Here is an 18,266-nt window from a genome sequence, read left to right as displayed (position 1 = left end):
AAAAAAAAAAAAAAATCACACAGTAAAATAAACGGCTCTTTTATTTATAAAGGCCCCATGAGCAGTGTTAACGGGCAGCAGGATCCAGTTCTCTTTGCATTCAGTCTGTCGTAAGTTGTCCTCATGCTTTCGTGGAAGTCCCTGCTGGAGCTCAGGCTGCCCCTCAGGAGGGGCGCTAGCTGCTGCCACTGCTGCCTCTCACGCTCTGACCTCTGCTGCCTCTGCCCTTCCTCTTTGCCTCCTCCTCCCCACCTCAGTCTACAGGAAGTGGCCATGGGGAGCCAAGCACAAGCTCACCCCATTGCAGCATTACTCCCCCTCCCCAGAGGACCTCAAAGGCTGTCAGGCCTTGCCCATGAAACCCTGGAAAAAGGGACTCTGAGAAGGGGCTGGGCCTGGCACCTTTGGCTGCTCCCTGCACAGCAACATCTAGGCGTAAGCTGTTTCAGGGACCCTGCCCTCAGAGAGGCCACCTCCTCCTTGGGGGGAGGCCACCGGGATGCCCCATGGGAGAGAGACCGAGGACAGGTACTTATCTCTTTGTTGCTTGCTAGCAGCCCTAGTAGTGGGGAAGGGGCCAGTGTTCTGTCTGAGCTCTCAGCCTACTGGAGGGAGGGGAACTGTTGAGGCTGGAAGCTGCAGGGCTGTGTGCAGCGTTAGGTCTGAGGGAGCTTTTGACAAGCCTGGCTCTTCCTGCTTCCCACCTCTTTGTCAAATAAATTCAGGCCCTGGAGGGAGGATCCTCAGTAGCCCAGCCTGCTGCTAGTGGTCGGGCGCAGCTCCTTGCCTGTCTCTGTCCTCTCTTCAGCAGCTGCCCCCTGGCCCCACCCCTTCCAGTGGTGATACCCACAGCCCAGCCCCCAGTCCACACCGGAGATTTCTGGATCCTTCCCTGGGAGAGGAGGTCTCCAAACTAGATTGGAAAGGAGCCTTCATTCCTTGACTCTTGTCATTTGGGAGCTATTTATTTATTCTTAATATTTAATTTTTAACATCCTCTCAGGGACCAGGGGCCTCCTGCTTTCCAGAGGCCCAAGTGCATTTATCCCAAAACAAGGTATCTTCTTGGCACCCTGCTCGCTAAGGCCCGAAGGTCCCCCACCTCGTTGCTCTGAAAGCTCTTGCCAATAGGAATGATCGTAGCCCTGAGAGAGGGTAGAAGAGTCCAGGGTGTCACCAAAGCAGGAGAGACAAGCAGGAGCAGGGGAGATCAAAGGCAGTTTTCCTTTGCTACTTATTCTCTGGCTGTACTTTCGAATTGCCTGAGGGGATTGGCAGGAGGCCAGAGTTCTAGTTTTGTTTAGGAGGTCTGGATTCTGCCGGAAGAAGTTGAATTTGGAAAGGAGTCGCTGAAGTGAAAGGGCTGGAAGGTTCTGGAGACCCTTTCACTTGCCAGTCCCATAGGAGAGCTGAGTTATTTTTTTGATCTTACTCAACTTTTTAGTTGCGTAAAAGAAGTTCTAACAAATCAACATGTTAGGAAGGAGCCAAAAAGTATTCTTTCTGCTAGTCCTCCTGGGATAGCCTCAAGGCATCGTGTTGGTAACTAGGAGTGGGGAGGGAGTTTTGTTTTTCAACTATGCACTATCAGGTATTTTCCAGCATTCGTTTATGCATTAATGTGGTTCTATAGGACCCCAACTACGGGAATAACAAAATTATTCTCCCTCCAGATTCCAGGACAGCTACCCAATCTCCCACTTCCCAGTTGTTTTCTCCATAGACTTCTACAAGCTCAGTGTCCCAAGATTGCAAAAATCTGGTATACCTTCTAGAAGCAGGAGAGTAGCAAATTTAGGCTCTCTTTTAAATCCTTTGTGTAATACGAGTGCCTTCACAGCTTCGCCCCAAAGTGCTACTTATGTTTCCCAAGGTTCTTTCTATTCAAACTGTATTTCGTTTCAGGCCCCTTTATGGACATGTGATAATAGAAACCTCCTTCAGTCACATGAGACCCTTCTGTTCAGTGGTAGCTTCCAGTAATTAGAAATCTTTTTTAATAAGAAAGTGATTCTCTTCTAAGCTTACAGAGACCAGACCAGATGAATGTAGGTGGGGAAAGTCAAGATGGTACCTGTCTGTATTAATCCTCCAGCAGCTTACCCACCAGACACCGTATTTTAGGAGGGTCCGTGCTCCAGGATGGATTTATATCTAGAACGCAATGTGAAAAATCAAAATGTTTATAGAGGGCAGATGCAGTCGTGGAGTGACCTGCCAATAAAGTAGGTACAGCCGTAGAAGCTGGCATAGGTATATCCTTAATGGTGCTTTCTCCCTGTGAACACATTAGGCTTGTCTTTTTCTTCTTTTATTCAGAGCTCTCTGCTTTAGGAAGTTAAATGACAAACACCTACAGCTTTATGTCCTTCTCCTCACACTGTGTCATCACATCCATTTTCCAGCATCTGTCTGCACTCAGCTAAGGGCATGAAACTGACCTAGTGCCTGTGTTCCAGACCATTTCTGAGGTCTCTTACCCACCCAGGGAGACAGTGCTGTCTGCACTGTTCTCCATGCCTTCAGCAGCCTCCCTGACAGCTAAGGTACACACCTGCCCCTTCTGCTGCCCCACCTCCCACTGTGCTAAGTGAGGTCCTCCCCTGGCACAGAGGTTGTGTGCTGCTTATGTGTAAAGGGATCGTCTATATTTAACTGCCTCAGTGACCCTAAACTCTTCTTCTCATGTGCCAGATGTTAAGATGAAGGAGGAATACAACACATCCTCAAGCCTCAGCTGTTTAAGTATGTTTTCACTGGGGCTTCCTTTTCTGGGTTGGTATTTATTACCAGACTGGCAAACCTAACTCCTTAGGTTTATAGAAAGTATGCATATTTTTATAGAACAATTCTATGTCCTCCCCACATTTTGCTGTGTTAATATTTGCCTCTAACAATTTGCAGCTCTTTCACCTTTTCCTCATTTGTCTCTGAAGTTGAAGGCCTTGTTGGAGGGGACAGAGCACAGGAACAGCCTTGACAGTCTGTAATTATTGTACAAATATTTTAATAGCATATAAATAAGTATATTCCTCTTATTTTGAGAAAAATGATCAGACACTGCCTTTTGTGTGTTTGCTGCCTGTGGCACCCTTTTTTAAAAAGACTGTTACATACTAAAATAGTGTACATATATAGAGAAATATTACCTCTTTTGCTGTACAGTTGTGATAGACCAGACTGAAGATTTTATTTTTTGTGTGCTTTTTATAAAAAAAAATTAATACACTAAGGAAAATCTTGCTGATGTGATTGTAATGTACCTATGTAACTTATTTACTTTTGAATGTTCCTCTGTATCTTTAAACCTTTTATTAAATAAGGTTTTAAAAATTCAGAGTTGAATGCTGTGTTCTCTTGGGATTTTCACCATCTGGGATTGACGTAAGTAGGCCTTGTTTTGCTTACAAGGGATTACACTGGACATTTTTGAACCATAAGGATTCAGTTTTATCAGCCCATTGTCCATGAGGCCAGGATAGGGGAAATGTCACACCTAGTGTTTGCCTTGCTACAAAGATGACTGAGTAGAAATAATGTCTTTTACGATACTTTAGACAAGAAAAAAGTCTAAATTCAATGTCTCACACACACACAAATGGCACACTTCCAACATTACGGTTTCAGTGGGCTGAACCACGGAGGGAGAAGTTTGGTCAGGTGGCTCAGGGAGGCCGGGTGCTGGGGAGACCGTTTTTATAATGCTGCATAGACCAGTTGAATGAGCAACCTGTGTAGACAAGTCGGCCATAACGGATGCATTTTGAACAATATCTTGGATCCACTCCAAAATTAGATTCTTTTAGCAGTATTTTTTCATTGTAATATGTATATATATATATATTATATATATATATATATATATATATATACATATATGAAAAAGGAAATGCACCATCGGAGAGATCAGTGCTGGGAGCCCCTCGCAGCCCCCAGCGCAACCGCTCCACCCCGCGGGCCGCCAAAGCGCGCTGATTTCACGTCGCCTAGGACACCGTTGCCATAGCTATGGTCGAGCAGGGGGCGTGGCGCGCCAGAAGCCGCTAGTCGGGCCTGGCCCCGCCCCTCACTGCGGCAGTAACGCCTCGGCTTGCTGTGGGGAAGACTCGCCGGCTGCTCTCCTGTGCCAGAGACGGCTGCAGCCCGTGCACGGCCACGCCTGCTGCTTCTCGTGTCTGCCGCCTCCAGCCTCGTCTCTCCGTGTTGCCTCCGGCCTCCGTCCTCGATCCTCGGCCGTCTTCGCCGCCGAGAGGGGGTCCCCGCGCCCGCGAAGAAGCAGCTCGCGGACTGATCCGGCCGTCGCCGCCTCTACAATTTTGGGACAGTCTCTTCCTCCGGGGGCGTCAGCATCCTCATCTGCAAACAGCAGCTCCTCGCCGGCCTGAAGGCCGGGCTCCGACCGCTAACGCCCAGTCGACTTCTGGAGCAGCAGCTAGCTCCTGGCGACCCAGGCTGCGGGCGGAGGCGGCCACGCCCCACGACTGCACCGCGGCATCGTCTCCGGCCCGGCGGCTCCTGCCTTCGCGACCCGCACTCGGTCCTCGACCTCGCTCCTCGTCTTTGCTGGGACGCGACCCCCTGTCTGCAGGCGAAGGACCTCGGCCTCGGAACCTCACCGGAGACGCAAGATGGCGGCTGCTGCGTGACTGACTGACTGAGCATCCCGAGGCTTCGCTCCAAGGACGCGTAGACGGACTTAGGGGAGTACTTTGGGGGGCAGGGAGGAAGGGTGAGAGCAGGACTCTGGTCTTTTGTTAATTGTGACTGCGTGAAGCTTGCCTCCCTCGGGTTTTTTGCGGGGAGGCTCCGGTATTGTCTGAGCCCTAGAGCAGAGTGAGCCACGGTAATCGAATCAGTACTTGTAGAATCGGCGCCATTTGATAGGTGGGAAAATGGCGATGACTCTGTTGGAAGACTGGTGCAGGGGGATGGATGTGAACTCCCAGAGAGCCCTGCTGGTCTGGGGGATCCCAGTGAACTGTGATGAGGCTGAAATCGAAGAGACCCTCCGGGCTGCGATGCCCCAGGTGCCTTATCGAGTGCTTGGGAGAATGTTCTGGAGGGAAGAGAACGCGAAAGCAGCCTTGTTAGAGCTCACTGGCGCTGTCGATTACGCCGCCATCCCTAGGGAGATGCCGGGCAAGGGAGGGGTCTGGAAAGTGGTCTTTAAGCCCCCGACTTCCGATGCTGAATTTTTAGAAAGATTGCACCTCTTCCTAGCGAGAGAAGGGTGGACCGTGCAAGATGTCGCCCGAGTCCTTGGGTTTCACAACCCCGCTCCGGCCCCAGGCCCAGAAATGCCAGCAGAGATGCTAAACTATATTTTGGATAATGTTATTCAGCCTCTTGTTGAATCCATATGGTACAAGAAGCTGACGCTGTTCTTGGGGCGGGACATCCCGGGGCCTGGGGAGGAGGCCTTTGATCACTGGCTGGAGCACACTAATGAGGTCATGGAGGAGTGGCAGGTGTCCGATCTAGAAAAGAGGCGGCGGTTGGTGGAGAGTCTTAGAGGCCCCGCCGCGGATGTCATTCGCATCCTCAAGACCAATAACCCTGCGATAACCTCCGCAGAGTGCCTGAAGGCGCTGGAGCAGGTGTTTGGGAGCGTCGAGAGCTCCAGGGATGCCCAGGTCAGATTTCTGAACACTTACCAGAACCCGGGAGAAAAGTTGTCTGCTTATGTCATTCGTCTGGAGCCTCTGCTACAGAAAGTGGTGGAGAAGGGGGCCATAGATAAAGATAACGTGAACCAGGCCCGCCTCGAGCAGGTCATTGCGGGGGCCAACCACAGCGGGGCCATCCGGAGGCAGCTGTGGCTGACCGGGGCAGCCGAGGGGCCGGCCCCGAACCTCTTCCAGCTGCTGGTGCAGATCCGCGAGGAGGAGGCCAAGGAGGAGGAGGAGGAGGCCGAGGCCGCCCTCCTGCAGTTAGGCCTGGAGGGGCACTTCTGAGCTTCGGGAAGCGGAGGGGCTTTAGTGCAGACCTAGATCACAGCAGCATTCCGTTGTCTGTGTCGTCGTATAGGTGTGTCTCTGATTAGTAAGAGTCATGTTCCGTTTTTTGGGGGGAAGTTAGGCCTACTTATTCGTGTAACATTCGTAAAATCGTGCGGGTGAACACCGGGAGCTGCTACAATAGCGTCCAGCTGACCGAAATGCCAGGTAAAAGCTTGGACACAACGTTCTCAGTGTAAGCTGTCATCGCGCCATCATCGTCAGTTGTGAAAAACAAAATCTGTGACACTTCCCATTGAGGTAATTACATGAGGAATTGCATGTTCAGACGTTTAGTGCAGGGCCTGGTTCATGGGAACGTGCTCGGTAAAAATGTGAAAACTGTTAATGTAATATCGTGGGTAGTTTTTGTGTTTAAATCGTTGCTGATTTATATTAATGGAAGGAAATGAGAATTTGTTGATATTACTAGCAATTCAACTTTAAAATGCAAATTTTTCTGTTTCTCATCTGGGTCAGTTTAATTGAAAAGTATTCTAAGACTACAACATGGAGTATTAGAAAAATACTGTAATTATAAAGTGCTGTGTAAATCAGTGTTTCACTGTACAAGAAACAGAAATCGTATGGGGAGGTTGATACGAACCTGTTAAAGTAATCCATTTCCCCAGTTCAAATCCTTGTCATCGAATAGTAGGTCTCCTTGTTCATGCTAGTTCTAAGTGTTCTAAATTTGAAGTTATCAAATAGATGTATACTAATAAAAATATTTTAAAAATTCTAATTGTCTTCTAGTTTTTTTTCTGTATAAAAATTTTCTGTATAATTAAGCTCTGTGTCCTGTTGTTAGGACTTTCCACGTGTCATTTATCTTTTTAAGTTTTATATTATGAGTTCAAATGTAATTTAATGTATTCAATTTTTACATGTTTTTTCAAGGCAAATATTAGAAGACGAAATAGGTGTAAGTAAAATAGTGACTTACTACAAAATGTTAGGAAATTCTGAGATGGGGTTTAGGGAGGTTATCTGGTAATGCTTTGTATCCTTTTAAAATCTTTTCAGCTGAACATTTTTGTTTTACTGAAGAAATAACTTTACACGGGTATAAAATGATTGTTGCAATTTCATAGCAGCTGTTTTATATCAAGAGCTTAAAAAAGGAAAATATGACTTAAAAACACGTTTATTTGGCTGCAGAGATTCAGTGACCGAAGGTGTCCATCTTGTGAGATCCTTATTATGTCCAGAAGTGATTACATGAAGAATTCAGTGGGTTGTTTTCCTAATAGCAAGGTTTTTAAATTATAGCAGATTCACGTATCATAAAGTACAAAACTTATATATAAAAGCTAGTATTAGCATATGTTCTTCCAGATTTTTCTGTACTCATGTCCTCACTTCCTATATCATGCATGTACCTCCTTGTCACACTCTCCTCCCCACCCAGATATGCATATCCTCACTTTCCCCCCAAATACTTGCATGTCCGCACCCATCGTAGATGTACATACCTTCCCCCTCCACTTGTGTGCATACATGTTCTTCCCACCTCTCCCATCCTCACACAGACTCCCACATCGTCCTCAGTATTCCATCATAAACACATTCCATCTTCCCACACCTATGCTGCACCACATGTACCACACACATACAGTGCTACAGTGCTCACCCCCACCCTGCACTCCCCCCCATAAACGTGCACACACTTCAACCCCCACCGTACACACACCAACCAGCCATCATATATAAACACACACTCCTGCTCCACACACATACATGTGTATTCTTAAATATGGGTTCTTAATTTTTTCACCTGTGTTACAGGTATCCTTCCATGTCTATACATAAGAGTTATACCTTTTTTTTAATAGGTACAGAGTCGACTGCATCCTAGGAGGGAAGATCAGCACCTAAGATTCTGGCTTTTATTATTACATAAAACAACTGTATATACCTACGTACACATACATACATATTTCGTATGTAGAGAATAGAATATTTCTCTTTACAGGCTGAGAAAAATCTGCTTTTTAAGGGAGGGCAGCAGCAAGAAATGGATCATAACCAAAGAACTGTGGATTAAGAAGTGGAATCTGCACTATAGTCCTATTCTGTGACCAAAATTAGGTTTTCATTCGTACTATGGAATAAGAAGAGCCCTGGTGGCTCAGTGGTTAAGCGCTCAGGTTGCTAACCAAAAAGTTGGCAGTTCGAATCCACTAAGCTGCTTCTTGGAAACCCTATGGGGCAGTTCTACTCTGTCCTATAGGGTCGCTATGAGTCGGAATCAACTCGATGGCAACGAGTCTATACCACAGAATGGACTGGCAAAATATGTAATGCTAATAATATTGCTTGATTCTCTCTACTTCTTGTGTATCAAAAAGGGGCTGGCCAAGACCAGGTTATTCCAGGAGACCACAATTCAAGGTCCTAACCTTTACCTTGTGCATTTCTGGAGGTAAGGAGAGGACTAGGAATGGTAAAGTGCAGTCCTGGAAGTGCTCTTTCCAGGAGCCTAATAATTTGAAATGGTGCCCATTTGGAGGAAGTTCTTGGGAAGCACTTAGAAACCTGGGGGAGGAGATTATTACTGGAAATGAACTACTGGAAAAAAATTAGCATAAAGAAATGAGTCAGTCTCTCTCATACATACATATACAAAGCTGTGTGGAATGCTATCCAAAGGCTGAATTCCTTTGAAATTATAGTTGTTCTACATTAGCTAAAACTAAATGGTCACAAACCAAAAAAGATCCACATTTTTTTTTTTTATAAAACAACACAATTTATTACTATTTTAAAACAAGTCTCACAAAATAACATTTAGAAACTCAAAATTTCTAAATAATTTAACACAATAAGTTTAGTCATAAAGTCATGCTACAAAAATCCTGTATATAAAAGATTATTACCAAAGTATTAATAGATGTTAAAATGTTCTTCAGATTGGAGTTGGTTCTAAAAGCCAAAGATTCTAAAATATGCTCATGATCATAACTGACAACCTGGGAGAAGTAGCTGGCTATATGTATATTCTCTTTGGCTGCCAACTCACTGGTCTTTTGATGGATTTATCCCTCTAGGCAATAGCACTTCAGAGGCATGCACCCTGCTGACCAAAGAAGCAAAGAGCTTCTCACCCACATAACATCAGCCACAGCTTAATTTAGCCAACATCCAAATTTTTAAAATCTAGATATGGGGAAGATAGCTCGAAGTTTCTATTCTGAGTAGACAAGGTCTTAAGATGGCACCAAGTAGGGAAAAAGGGAAATCCCAACTCTGATTAGGCCGACAGACAGCTACTGCTCATGTGGGCTTAGAACAGCATGGGTGAGATTTTTCTAACATCCACATGCAGGCTAGGTATTTACCCACCTGCCCTTTGGGAATACTTTCCACCAACATCCAGTTCATAATTTTAAAGTGCAAATCTACTGAAAAATAGTTTACTCATCCTTACCCCTTTGTTACATTTGATAGATCACAATTCGATTGGCTGGCTCCTCTCTAACCTGCCCAACATGGGAAACTAATTAGAATCCAGTTATGACTTCTCCAAGTGTCAAGTGAAAAGTTTTACTCAATTTATCTTAGATCAGAAAAAGGTAAGACTAAGTCTATTTCTTCTTTTCAGTTTTCTTGCTTTTCAGTCATGGATTTATAAAAAGCCAAGAATATAGATAGATTTCTAAAAGTTCAGTGATTTTAAATATAACTTGGTATTTCTATTGCACCTATTTTACGGTTTTACAAAAACAACAAACAAAAACAATGAGACGTATGCTAGAGTAAAGATAAAGGAATATGGTCAAGTTAGCCGTGTCAGAAGCACTAACTCCGCTACACTGAATTTTTTTTTTTTATATTTCATTATTTACAGACACACTAAGCAGCCCAAACAAAGAAAAGGTGTGCCAAAGGAACAAATTTCTGGTAAAGGATAATTTGCAGGTGAGCGGTTTTTCTACCTTTACCAACACTTACAATGTATAAAGGTCCCAGGGAACTGATGGTCTGACTGTAGTCAGAGACACACTAACTAATAATGATCAATGATTTGACACCTCCCAAATTTTTTTTTGGTGAAAGATTAAACCCAAACTTTCTGGGCCCCGCACTTCTCCATGCAGTCCTAAGAACAACCCAGGTGGAGGATTCTGGGTCACAGAGTTACTACCTTCAGCTCTTTACACATCACCAGTTCTGAGAGTAAATCAACAGACAAGATTCATTTCTCCTTATTTTGCTTCAGACCACTGGTAAAAGGTATCAGAATAAGCGCCTATTCAAGTCAAAATTTCTCTTTCCACATAGAAACCACATTTAAGTGTTTTGTAACACCTCTATCTGTGGAATTGATCTAGTAACCACACCAAGTTGTTGACCAGTTATTATGATCACACATACTTCTGATCACACCCAAAATCGATGTCCACACCAGTTAATTTTCATACATGATTACCAAATTTTACACAGTATATTTATGTATTTAATGACTTCTACAGTCTGCAGAATTCTGTGCATTACTGAACAATGAGTGAGACTTGAAAGAATGATGATCCATTTTTCAAAGCACATTCAAACTGTTAAACTTTAGAGACAAAGCAAAATCTATCATAAAGTTGATTTTTTTGCTATTGAGAGAGAGGTAGGTGAATGATCACTGTCCTAAGATAAGGAAGAATGCTAAGAAATGAAAAGTTGAGACCTGCTAAAAAAAAAATAAGTTGAACCTTCCAACCCTGAGTTTCTAACAATCTGTGAAAATTATGAAAATGAGCAATACAAAATAGGGAAACACCAGTGGCCATTTCCTTTCATCCATTATGATTAAATACATCGCCTTCTCTCATACACTGTAACTCAGAGTGAAAATGAACTCTGGACAAAAAGCAGTGTTGGTGTAAAGTACAAAGCACTGCTTCTCAACCAGGAGTGAATTTGCTCACCCTATCCCCACTCCCCAGGGATAGACGGAAGTGTCTGAAGACATTCTTGGTAGTCACAATTGGGGAGAGGGTGCTACTGGCATCTAGTGGGTAGAGGCCAGGGATGCTACTAAACATCCTACAGAACATGGGAAGGCCACCCACAACAAAGCCCAAAATGTCAACAGCACCAAGGTTGAAAAACCCTGGTTTAAAGAAACAAACTCTTATTAACAGAGAACACAAAAACCTTTCAAGACCTGACCAGGTAATATGGCCATAGGCTTAGAGTTAGGAAACATAGAAAAGTTGATTTCCTTAGTACACTAAAATAAAATTTCCTGTGAAATATTAAAATGCTGAGCTGATTCCACACTTCTATCATTACTAGAAGTAAGAGATTTAAATGATCCACTGAAATAGCATAATTCATTAAACTAGGAGCACAGAGAAAACCTACTCCTAGTTGGTCAAATACCTAACCCAAGAGACATAAACCAAGGCATTTTATATCAGTTAAATTTACAGCAGTAAAGGATGATGTGAGGGACAATTTGAGAGAATATCCTGAACTTCTTCATATAACCTCCCTTCCATTTTCTGACTTTAATTCCATGAAAAGGATGCATACAAGGCATTCAAATATTTTTGAGTGGAACTAACTTTGAATTTTTTGTGAAATGGACACGAAAAGCACCTTATATTTATAAAAGACATTAAGAAACAAGGAAAAGAAAAAATTAGTTCCTACACTACCAAATTCAGAAAAACCAAACACCAAAACTGTAAGCCATTTTATAAATAAATTCAAAATGAAATCATCCATTCCCTATCATAACCACTTCCAGGATAACTTTTAGAAAATACACCCATTCATAGCAATATGGCTTCAAGCTTGCCTACTGGATGAAGTACAAACTGTAAGTAAAGAAGCTCATCTTCCCTCTCAGCCTATGGGCCTTAAACACCAAGGATAATAAAGGCTCATTAATCTTATGGTTCACAACAGAAACGCCCAAAAGCTTTGAATGTATAAGCCAGTCAGAGGACAGTAAAGATTTACTTCCTATCAGATTGTAAGGAAGAGCTAAAACGAAACTAAAAAGGTATTGGACTAACTCTTCCTCTTGTTTGTATTTAGAGTTGATTGTCAAAGCAGTGGTCCCTTCTGATCAGAGTGACTCAAAGAGAAATCAAGAAATTCTACTTAAATGATAGCTAAAAACTTCTGAAACCCAAGACTACTTATACAAACACTTTTTTAAAAATGACTCACCCCTTTTTAACAGTGTAGCTGGGGAAACAAGAATCAATAGTCTCTGGTTGAGGGACTTTAGGCACAATTTGGCAGAGGGCCCCTGGCTTCTTTTCTGCAACCTATTAGTGATTCAGTCATAGCCTTGCTGTGGACTTCATTTAGTTACTGACTACAGTGCACTTTTCAGAAAGAGAAATACCATAGAATTTTTTTCTTACCTGATAAATTCTAAGCTCTGCCTCTATCACTTTGCAATTTTGAAGTTAAAAACCTAATGAGTCACATAGGAGGCAATCCTCAAACATATTGCCATTTGCCTGGAATTCCATAATGAAATATCTCTTCTCTCTTCTCTCCACAACCACTTACATAATACATTTAAAGAACTGCTTCACTTAGAACTTCTCAAAAAATATATTTTGAAATACTAAGTTTCATTTATTGAAAGGTACCAAATTCAATCTTTAAGTTCTATACCCTTATAACCATAACAATCACTTCCCCCAACAAGGAGGGCCACCAAAGTCATTAGGGCAACTTTTAGACTAGGAATTCAAATATAGCTATTCCTTAAACATAAGGAATATAAACCAAAAAAATGTGCTTAAAGCCAGGTCCACACGAGTAACATGACTAGATTACTGGTGAAAGGAATGATCATGACAGACATTCTAGCCACTAACCTGGATCACAAAATGACTGATTGAACACAGTGACTCAAGTGGCCACACATGTAAACACAACCTAAATTCCAGTTGATAATACATACATTTTTGGAAAAACAAACAGTAAATATAATATGGGCTATAAGGCCTCCAAGATATTGTTTCCCTTTTTTGACCATAATTTTTCTAATTGGATTTTAGATTCTTGTGTCTATGGCTGCTGCTGTATTTATAAGAGGAGCTCTTCCTATCACCATGCTGCCTTCTGAATCAAAAGCATAACACGTTTGTGAGTCGTAAAGTAAGGGGATGGACGTTCAAGAAAGATGGTCTACAGAGGAAAAAGTTAAATAGTATATCTTTTAAAATGCCTGGTCTAAAATCTGAATAAAGAACACACAATTGTTCCGTTGTTGTTAAAATGACTGGTCTACAAAGGTTTCAATAGATAGGGCCACACAGTACATAATTGGGACTGAAGACAGAAATTGAAAATTCGTAGTTTCTAAAAGAAGGCTAGAATATATAAAGTTAGTATTATCATTCTGAGGGAGACACACTGAACAGGTTAAGGGGAAAAAAAGTGGGAATGAGAGATTTGTTTTATCTTTTTAAGAACCTTTTGACCCATACACAATCTTTAAAATAGACGATTATATAAAACTTATCTATTGTTCTTTTGACATTTAAATAAATTAACATGAAGCAGAAAATGTAGTGTTAGTTTTCTTCTTCTTCATCCTCTTTAATTACTGGGGTACCTAAAATGAAAAAGAAAATTATTTCTGATCATTCTCAACAGATTGTTAAAATTCTAAATGAAAATATTTCCGTGTTCACCAAAGGAGCTCTGAGATGCTGTGAAGTGTGCCATAATGAAAGTAATTTCATAAAATAACCTCTTTAATTTGAAATTCTACAAAATGCCTCTCAGGAGAATTCTCAAATGGATTAATATAAATACTTATCACTATTCAGCTCCCCAAATGCAGGATTACACATAAAAATGCCCAAGGTGCCAGGTAGAAAAATAAAATAAGCCCTGTATACATTAAAAACTTTGTTAGCTTGTTAAACACAAAGAAGTTGTCTTCATTTTCCACAATAAAACATACAATCCCAGTGCTGCTGGAAATTAAATTTTTATGTGACCTCCCCCAATTATTCAACACGGAGGACAGATTTTTTTAAAAAAAGAACTACTGCAGAGAAAACAAAACACATCCACAGACCCACCCATTTTTGACCTCTAGCATTTTAAAACCTAACTACACTTTGACCCCAGTCAACCATCCAGTCTTAACTCTGCAGCCATTCATCCTCTACTCATGCTAAACTATCAACTTGCTGTCTACCAAACTCATCCCGCACACTCCTACCTCTGGACTCTTGGTTAACAAAGTTCTTCCATTTTGGAATGCCCTCCCCAATTCTCCTCCCATCCAAATCCTATCCTTATTTAAGAACCAAGTCCAATTCCTTTTCCTCTGTGATGCCTTCCTAGGTGTAAATTTATGTTCTTTATGGCAGTGAGCATAGCTTTACCTCTATCCCCCACCACATCTGTATTCTTCAACTGACATACATTTTTGCAGGGGAGAGTGAACATTTTATTGAAGTATAACATACATACAAAGCACACAAAAGTCAGTAAGTCTTAGGGGCTGTTTCTGCAGAACATATGGTTTGTGAGATGATACAGAACAATGTGCAGGAGGAGCGGAAGGAGGACTCTTCCCAGACTAGGAAGAGTTAGCAGAAGAGAGGGAGGCCTGTGGGTCCTAGAACAGTAGAAATTCTGGCCCTGCTTCCTGATAGCACCACTGGGAAGAGGCAAGACCCAGGGAGGAATGACTGTGTGTTTTATCTAGAGAGATAATCCTACAGGCACCAAGAATCTAATTCTCAAAAAAGCATTTTCGTAACACAGGAGTAGCATGGAAGTAGCAGAGAGTCAGTAGTCCTAAAAGGGCCTTGGGAATGGCGACAATAGGTACCTCAGTGGTAACTCTGGAAGCCCTCCTCATGACTTAACCCTAGTATGGTAGCATAATGCCAGAGGGATCTTGAGAATAACAGATTAAATTTCCTAACAGCCTAGCTGAATTAGATCTGGGGCTGGGGGTGGTGGTGGTATTCAGAGTCAAAACTGGATGGATTTATATTGAAATAACTTGTATACCTGAGTTTGTGGATTGATATTAAAATCTACTAAAGTGATTATAATAACATTTGTTGAATGCTTATTTTGTGCTAAGCACCGTTCAATGCTTAACATGAAATGATGAATAATGGTACTATTATCATCTCCAATTTTTAGATTACAAAAGAACAAGGTTTAGTGAGACTAATTAACTAGCACGAGGTCACAAATGCTATCAAATGGTGGAACTGTGACATGAACTCAGTCAATCAGGAATATGTACTGGCACTGACACCAATCTTAAGTACTTGAGAAACTAAAATTAAGAAAGAGAGAGTTTGAGAAAGCAACAGAGAACACTACAATTTTCACCCAACTGTGAAAAAGCAACTGCTTACCATTTATGCCTAGTTATTTTGCAAAATCATACTTTGTGACTCCAGAATAAGCCCAGCTTTCTTATAAACTTTTGGTCTAGGGATGATCCTGTGCCAGTCTAAATATCCCAGGAGTTTTTCTCTCACCCTAACCCAAACCTGGACCATTAAATTCAATGTGGACAGAAATGACCTTGGAGATTAGAGACAACCTATCATTTTCTTTAGTTTTGTTTCTTTTCATCATTCCATGCCACAAATTCAATTCTTATTTGTAAAAAAACATTTCCAAGCTGGTTCCAAGCCAGTGCTCAGAGTCACTCACCATCCAGCTTCTTCAGTTTGGGTACTCTCTTGGTTGCCTCATCAATCCAGTTCCCCTCAGCAGAGTGTTTCTCTTCCAAGGGATTGCCTACAAACACCAGGTCCTCCAGGCATGGCAGTTCTGCCAGCTTCAGAAATTCAGCTACAAGTACAAAGAATATACTCTGTATGAAAATGGCAAGTTTTACTGTTATCATTTTGGAGGTTGAATTCCAATATCACTACTCCTCAACTTGTAGTTATTCAGGACAATTAGTTGCTTGAGATTTTGAAGGAAGTTACAGAAGTCATACCAGATGAAGTTATTCTCTGAAGACATTCTGGAAAGGGAGGAAAAAAGAAGACCTATCTTTTCTACTCTTATGCTAATCCTAACAATGAAATGAGAAGAAGAGATGAGGTTCAGAATCAAAAAGAACAACAAATCCATTTCCAGTGAAAGGTCTTCTCTATGCTGTGCTGTATCAGAGTAGGTTAAACTAAACTGCCTTTGTCTCTACCCATTCTTTCATCTTTGAATTCTTAAAGCAACTCATTCAAACTTTTATTATAGAACCTATCACCCAAGTTTATTATTATTAGTTTATAAATTGATCTTCCTCCTAAGCTGTAAACTCCTTGAGGACAGGGATAGTGTCATACTCAACTATGTATCTAAAGGGGCTGGCATAGTTCATGGCACATAACAGGGCTTTAGTGAATGCTGAATGAATAATGTATAATAAAAAAAGCAAAGCTATATCAAGTTTTTAAATTTAATAACAAAAATTATTAAATTTAAATTGGTTCCTTTCAACCTTTCGACAATAATTTAAAATTTTTTCATGATTTTTAATAGGACCAGGGCCTATGTAATTATATTCATTCTAAGTAAATATTTAAATAAAAATATTAAGCATTTAGCAGAAATATAGGAACTCCTATAGCTATTTCTCTCTGTGCTTACAAAAAAAATTACCATTTTGTATCTTTTTCCTTATTGGGCTACTTCTATAAACAAGAGATAGAAGGCTAGAAAAGAGCCAGCCTCAGCTTACCCCAGTCTTTCACTAGGTTATTAGACATGTAGAGAATCTTCAGTTTCTTCATTACATGGATCCCTTTCAACTTCTCAATAAAATTGTAGGAGATCCACAGTTCTTCTAATGTGTCCCCTACTACTTCCTGAAAAAGAAAGCAATCTGATTTATGTGCTTATTTTTAAGCTTTTCCTCTGTCTCCTTCCTTATAAACATCTATAGACAATGGCCTTCCTAGAGAACTGAGACCCGCCTGTCCACTTGCAGGAAAGCTGGAGGCTGTGTGGGAATTTTTTCTCATTAAGGAAGCCAAGTAGAACATTCTCTTCCACTATTCACAGTGATTTGGACTTTTTCTTCTCTAAGATTGTTTCATTAAGCTAAAAGTCACAAAACATAATACTTCAAGAATAGTTACTGAAATCATTAAGAAGGAAAAAAAAGCACAATTTTACCACTTTTATTGAATAGTACAGTTTTCAAATTACTTTTCTATACATTCTAGTATTTGATCCTTACAACATTTAAGATAGGCAAGGTAGGTTTTTGTTTCTATTCTAGAGATTAAGACTTTTTTAAAAGATCAAACTGCTACTAAATAGTACAGCGAGGCCTAGAATTCAGGGTTTTTTCCCAATATTTATTATGGAAATTTTCCAACATTAAAAAAAGTCTGAAGAATTTTATAATAAACACCCATATATCCACTACCCAGATTCTACCATTAACATTTTACTATACTTGTCCTATTACCTATCTATCCTACCCATTAGCCATCTATCAATTCATTTAATTTTTTTGATACGTAAAATTCAGTTTAAACTCCTAGTCTATCCATTATAGTATAAAGATTATATATATTGCCTTTTAAATGTTAGATATAATCATTGGTGGAACAAAGACTTTTCCTTCTTTTATTGACATAAGACAAAAAATAGTGATTTTTTTTCTTTAAAAAACAAAAAAAGTACTAAGCAGGATCAATTTGATGTCTAATCCCCTCTTATCCCAAAAGAATTTACCTACATCCACATAATAATGTCTAGAATGTGGGGCACAGGTCTATGTCCTGGTAATTGTCCTTTCAAAGACTGCAGAGAAAATAAATGTACCCTGGATAAATATCCTTAACAAATTTTCCACACTGGTAGAAACAAGGGGAAAAGTTGAGAAATGTGTGGCCTGAGTTAGCTCTGTGTGTCATTATAACCCCCACAGTTTCTTAGTTTTGACTTTCCAAGTTAAGAAACAACAGTTTCAAAGTAAAAGAAACTTTTATCTTCGACCCAGGCACTCTTACATCAAAACTTTGTGATTTAACCCTAAGACCTCTCGGATGTATTCTGACATCTTCTCCCAAAAAGTCTAGTTACTATATCATATATATCTTTTACAGGAGGGAGATCAGTCTTAAAATAATTTAAACTTTATTGCAGATAGTTTGATTGCCCTGCATCCCCATCCTTCTCATACCTCAAATTTACATAGTGCAAGGTAGAAAAATACTGAGCAGAGTATCAGGAGATTTAGGCTCAATTCTGGATTCTGTCACTTATTTACTATCATTTTACACGTGCTAATTGCCA

General features: G+C 41.0%; 2 protein-coding genes across 2 annotated transcripts in view; one reads left to right on the top strand and one right to left on the bottom strand.

Annotated features, from left to right (window-relative positions):
• The first annotated feature begins 4,097 nt into the window (after positions 1–4,097).
• PNMA1 (PNMA family member 1) lies at positions 4,098–7,617 on the top strand. Its single transcript, XM_004371024.3, has one exon. The coding sequence runs from the start codon at positions 4,893–4,895 to the stop codon at positions 5,952–5,954; it is 1,062 nt and encodes a 353-aa protein (XP_004371081.1). The 5' UTR covers positions 4,098–4,892; the 3' UTR covers positions 5,955–7,617.
• An 84-nt stretch (positions 7,618–7,701) lies between these two features.
• The window catches only part of DNAL1 (dynein axonemal light chain 1), a 13,034-nt gene continuing 2,469 nt past the window's right edge, over positions 7,702–18,266 (bottom strand). The window contains exons 2-4 of the mRNA XM_023726121.1: positions 16,699–16,842; positions 15,663–15,803; positions 7,702–13,578 (exon numbers count right to left, since the gene is read on the bottom strand). Coding sequence (XP_023581889.1) covers positions 13,538–13,578; positions 15,663–15,803; positions 16,699–16,842 — 326 coding nt within the window. The 3' untranslated portion in view covers positions 7,702–13,537. The remainder of the gene's footprint in view (positions 13,579–15,662; positions 15,804–16,698; positions 16,843–18,266) is intronic.

The sequence above is a fragment of the Trichechus manatus genome, unplaced genomic scaffold (genome assembly GCF_000243295.1).
Source record: "Trichechus manatus latirostris isolate Lorelei unplaced genomic scaffold, TriManLat1.0 scaffold00010, whole genome shotgun sequence".
Taxonomy (NCBI): Eukaryota; Metazoa; Chordata; class Mammalia; order Sirenia; family Trichechidae; genus Trichechus; species Trichechus manatus.
Note: the sequence above shows the minus strand (reverse complement) of the source record. Positions and strands in the feature narration are given on the sequence as shown.

What these genes read in the sequence shown, in the direction of transcription:
- PNMA1 (XM_004371024.3), top strand. Translation starts at nt 4,893, where the DNA reads ATGGCGATGACTCTGTTGGAAGACTGGTGCAGGGGGATGGATGTGAAC.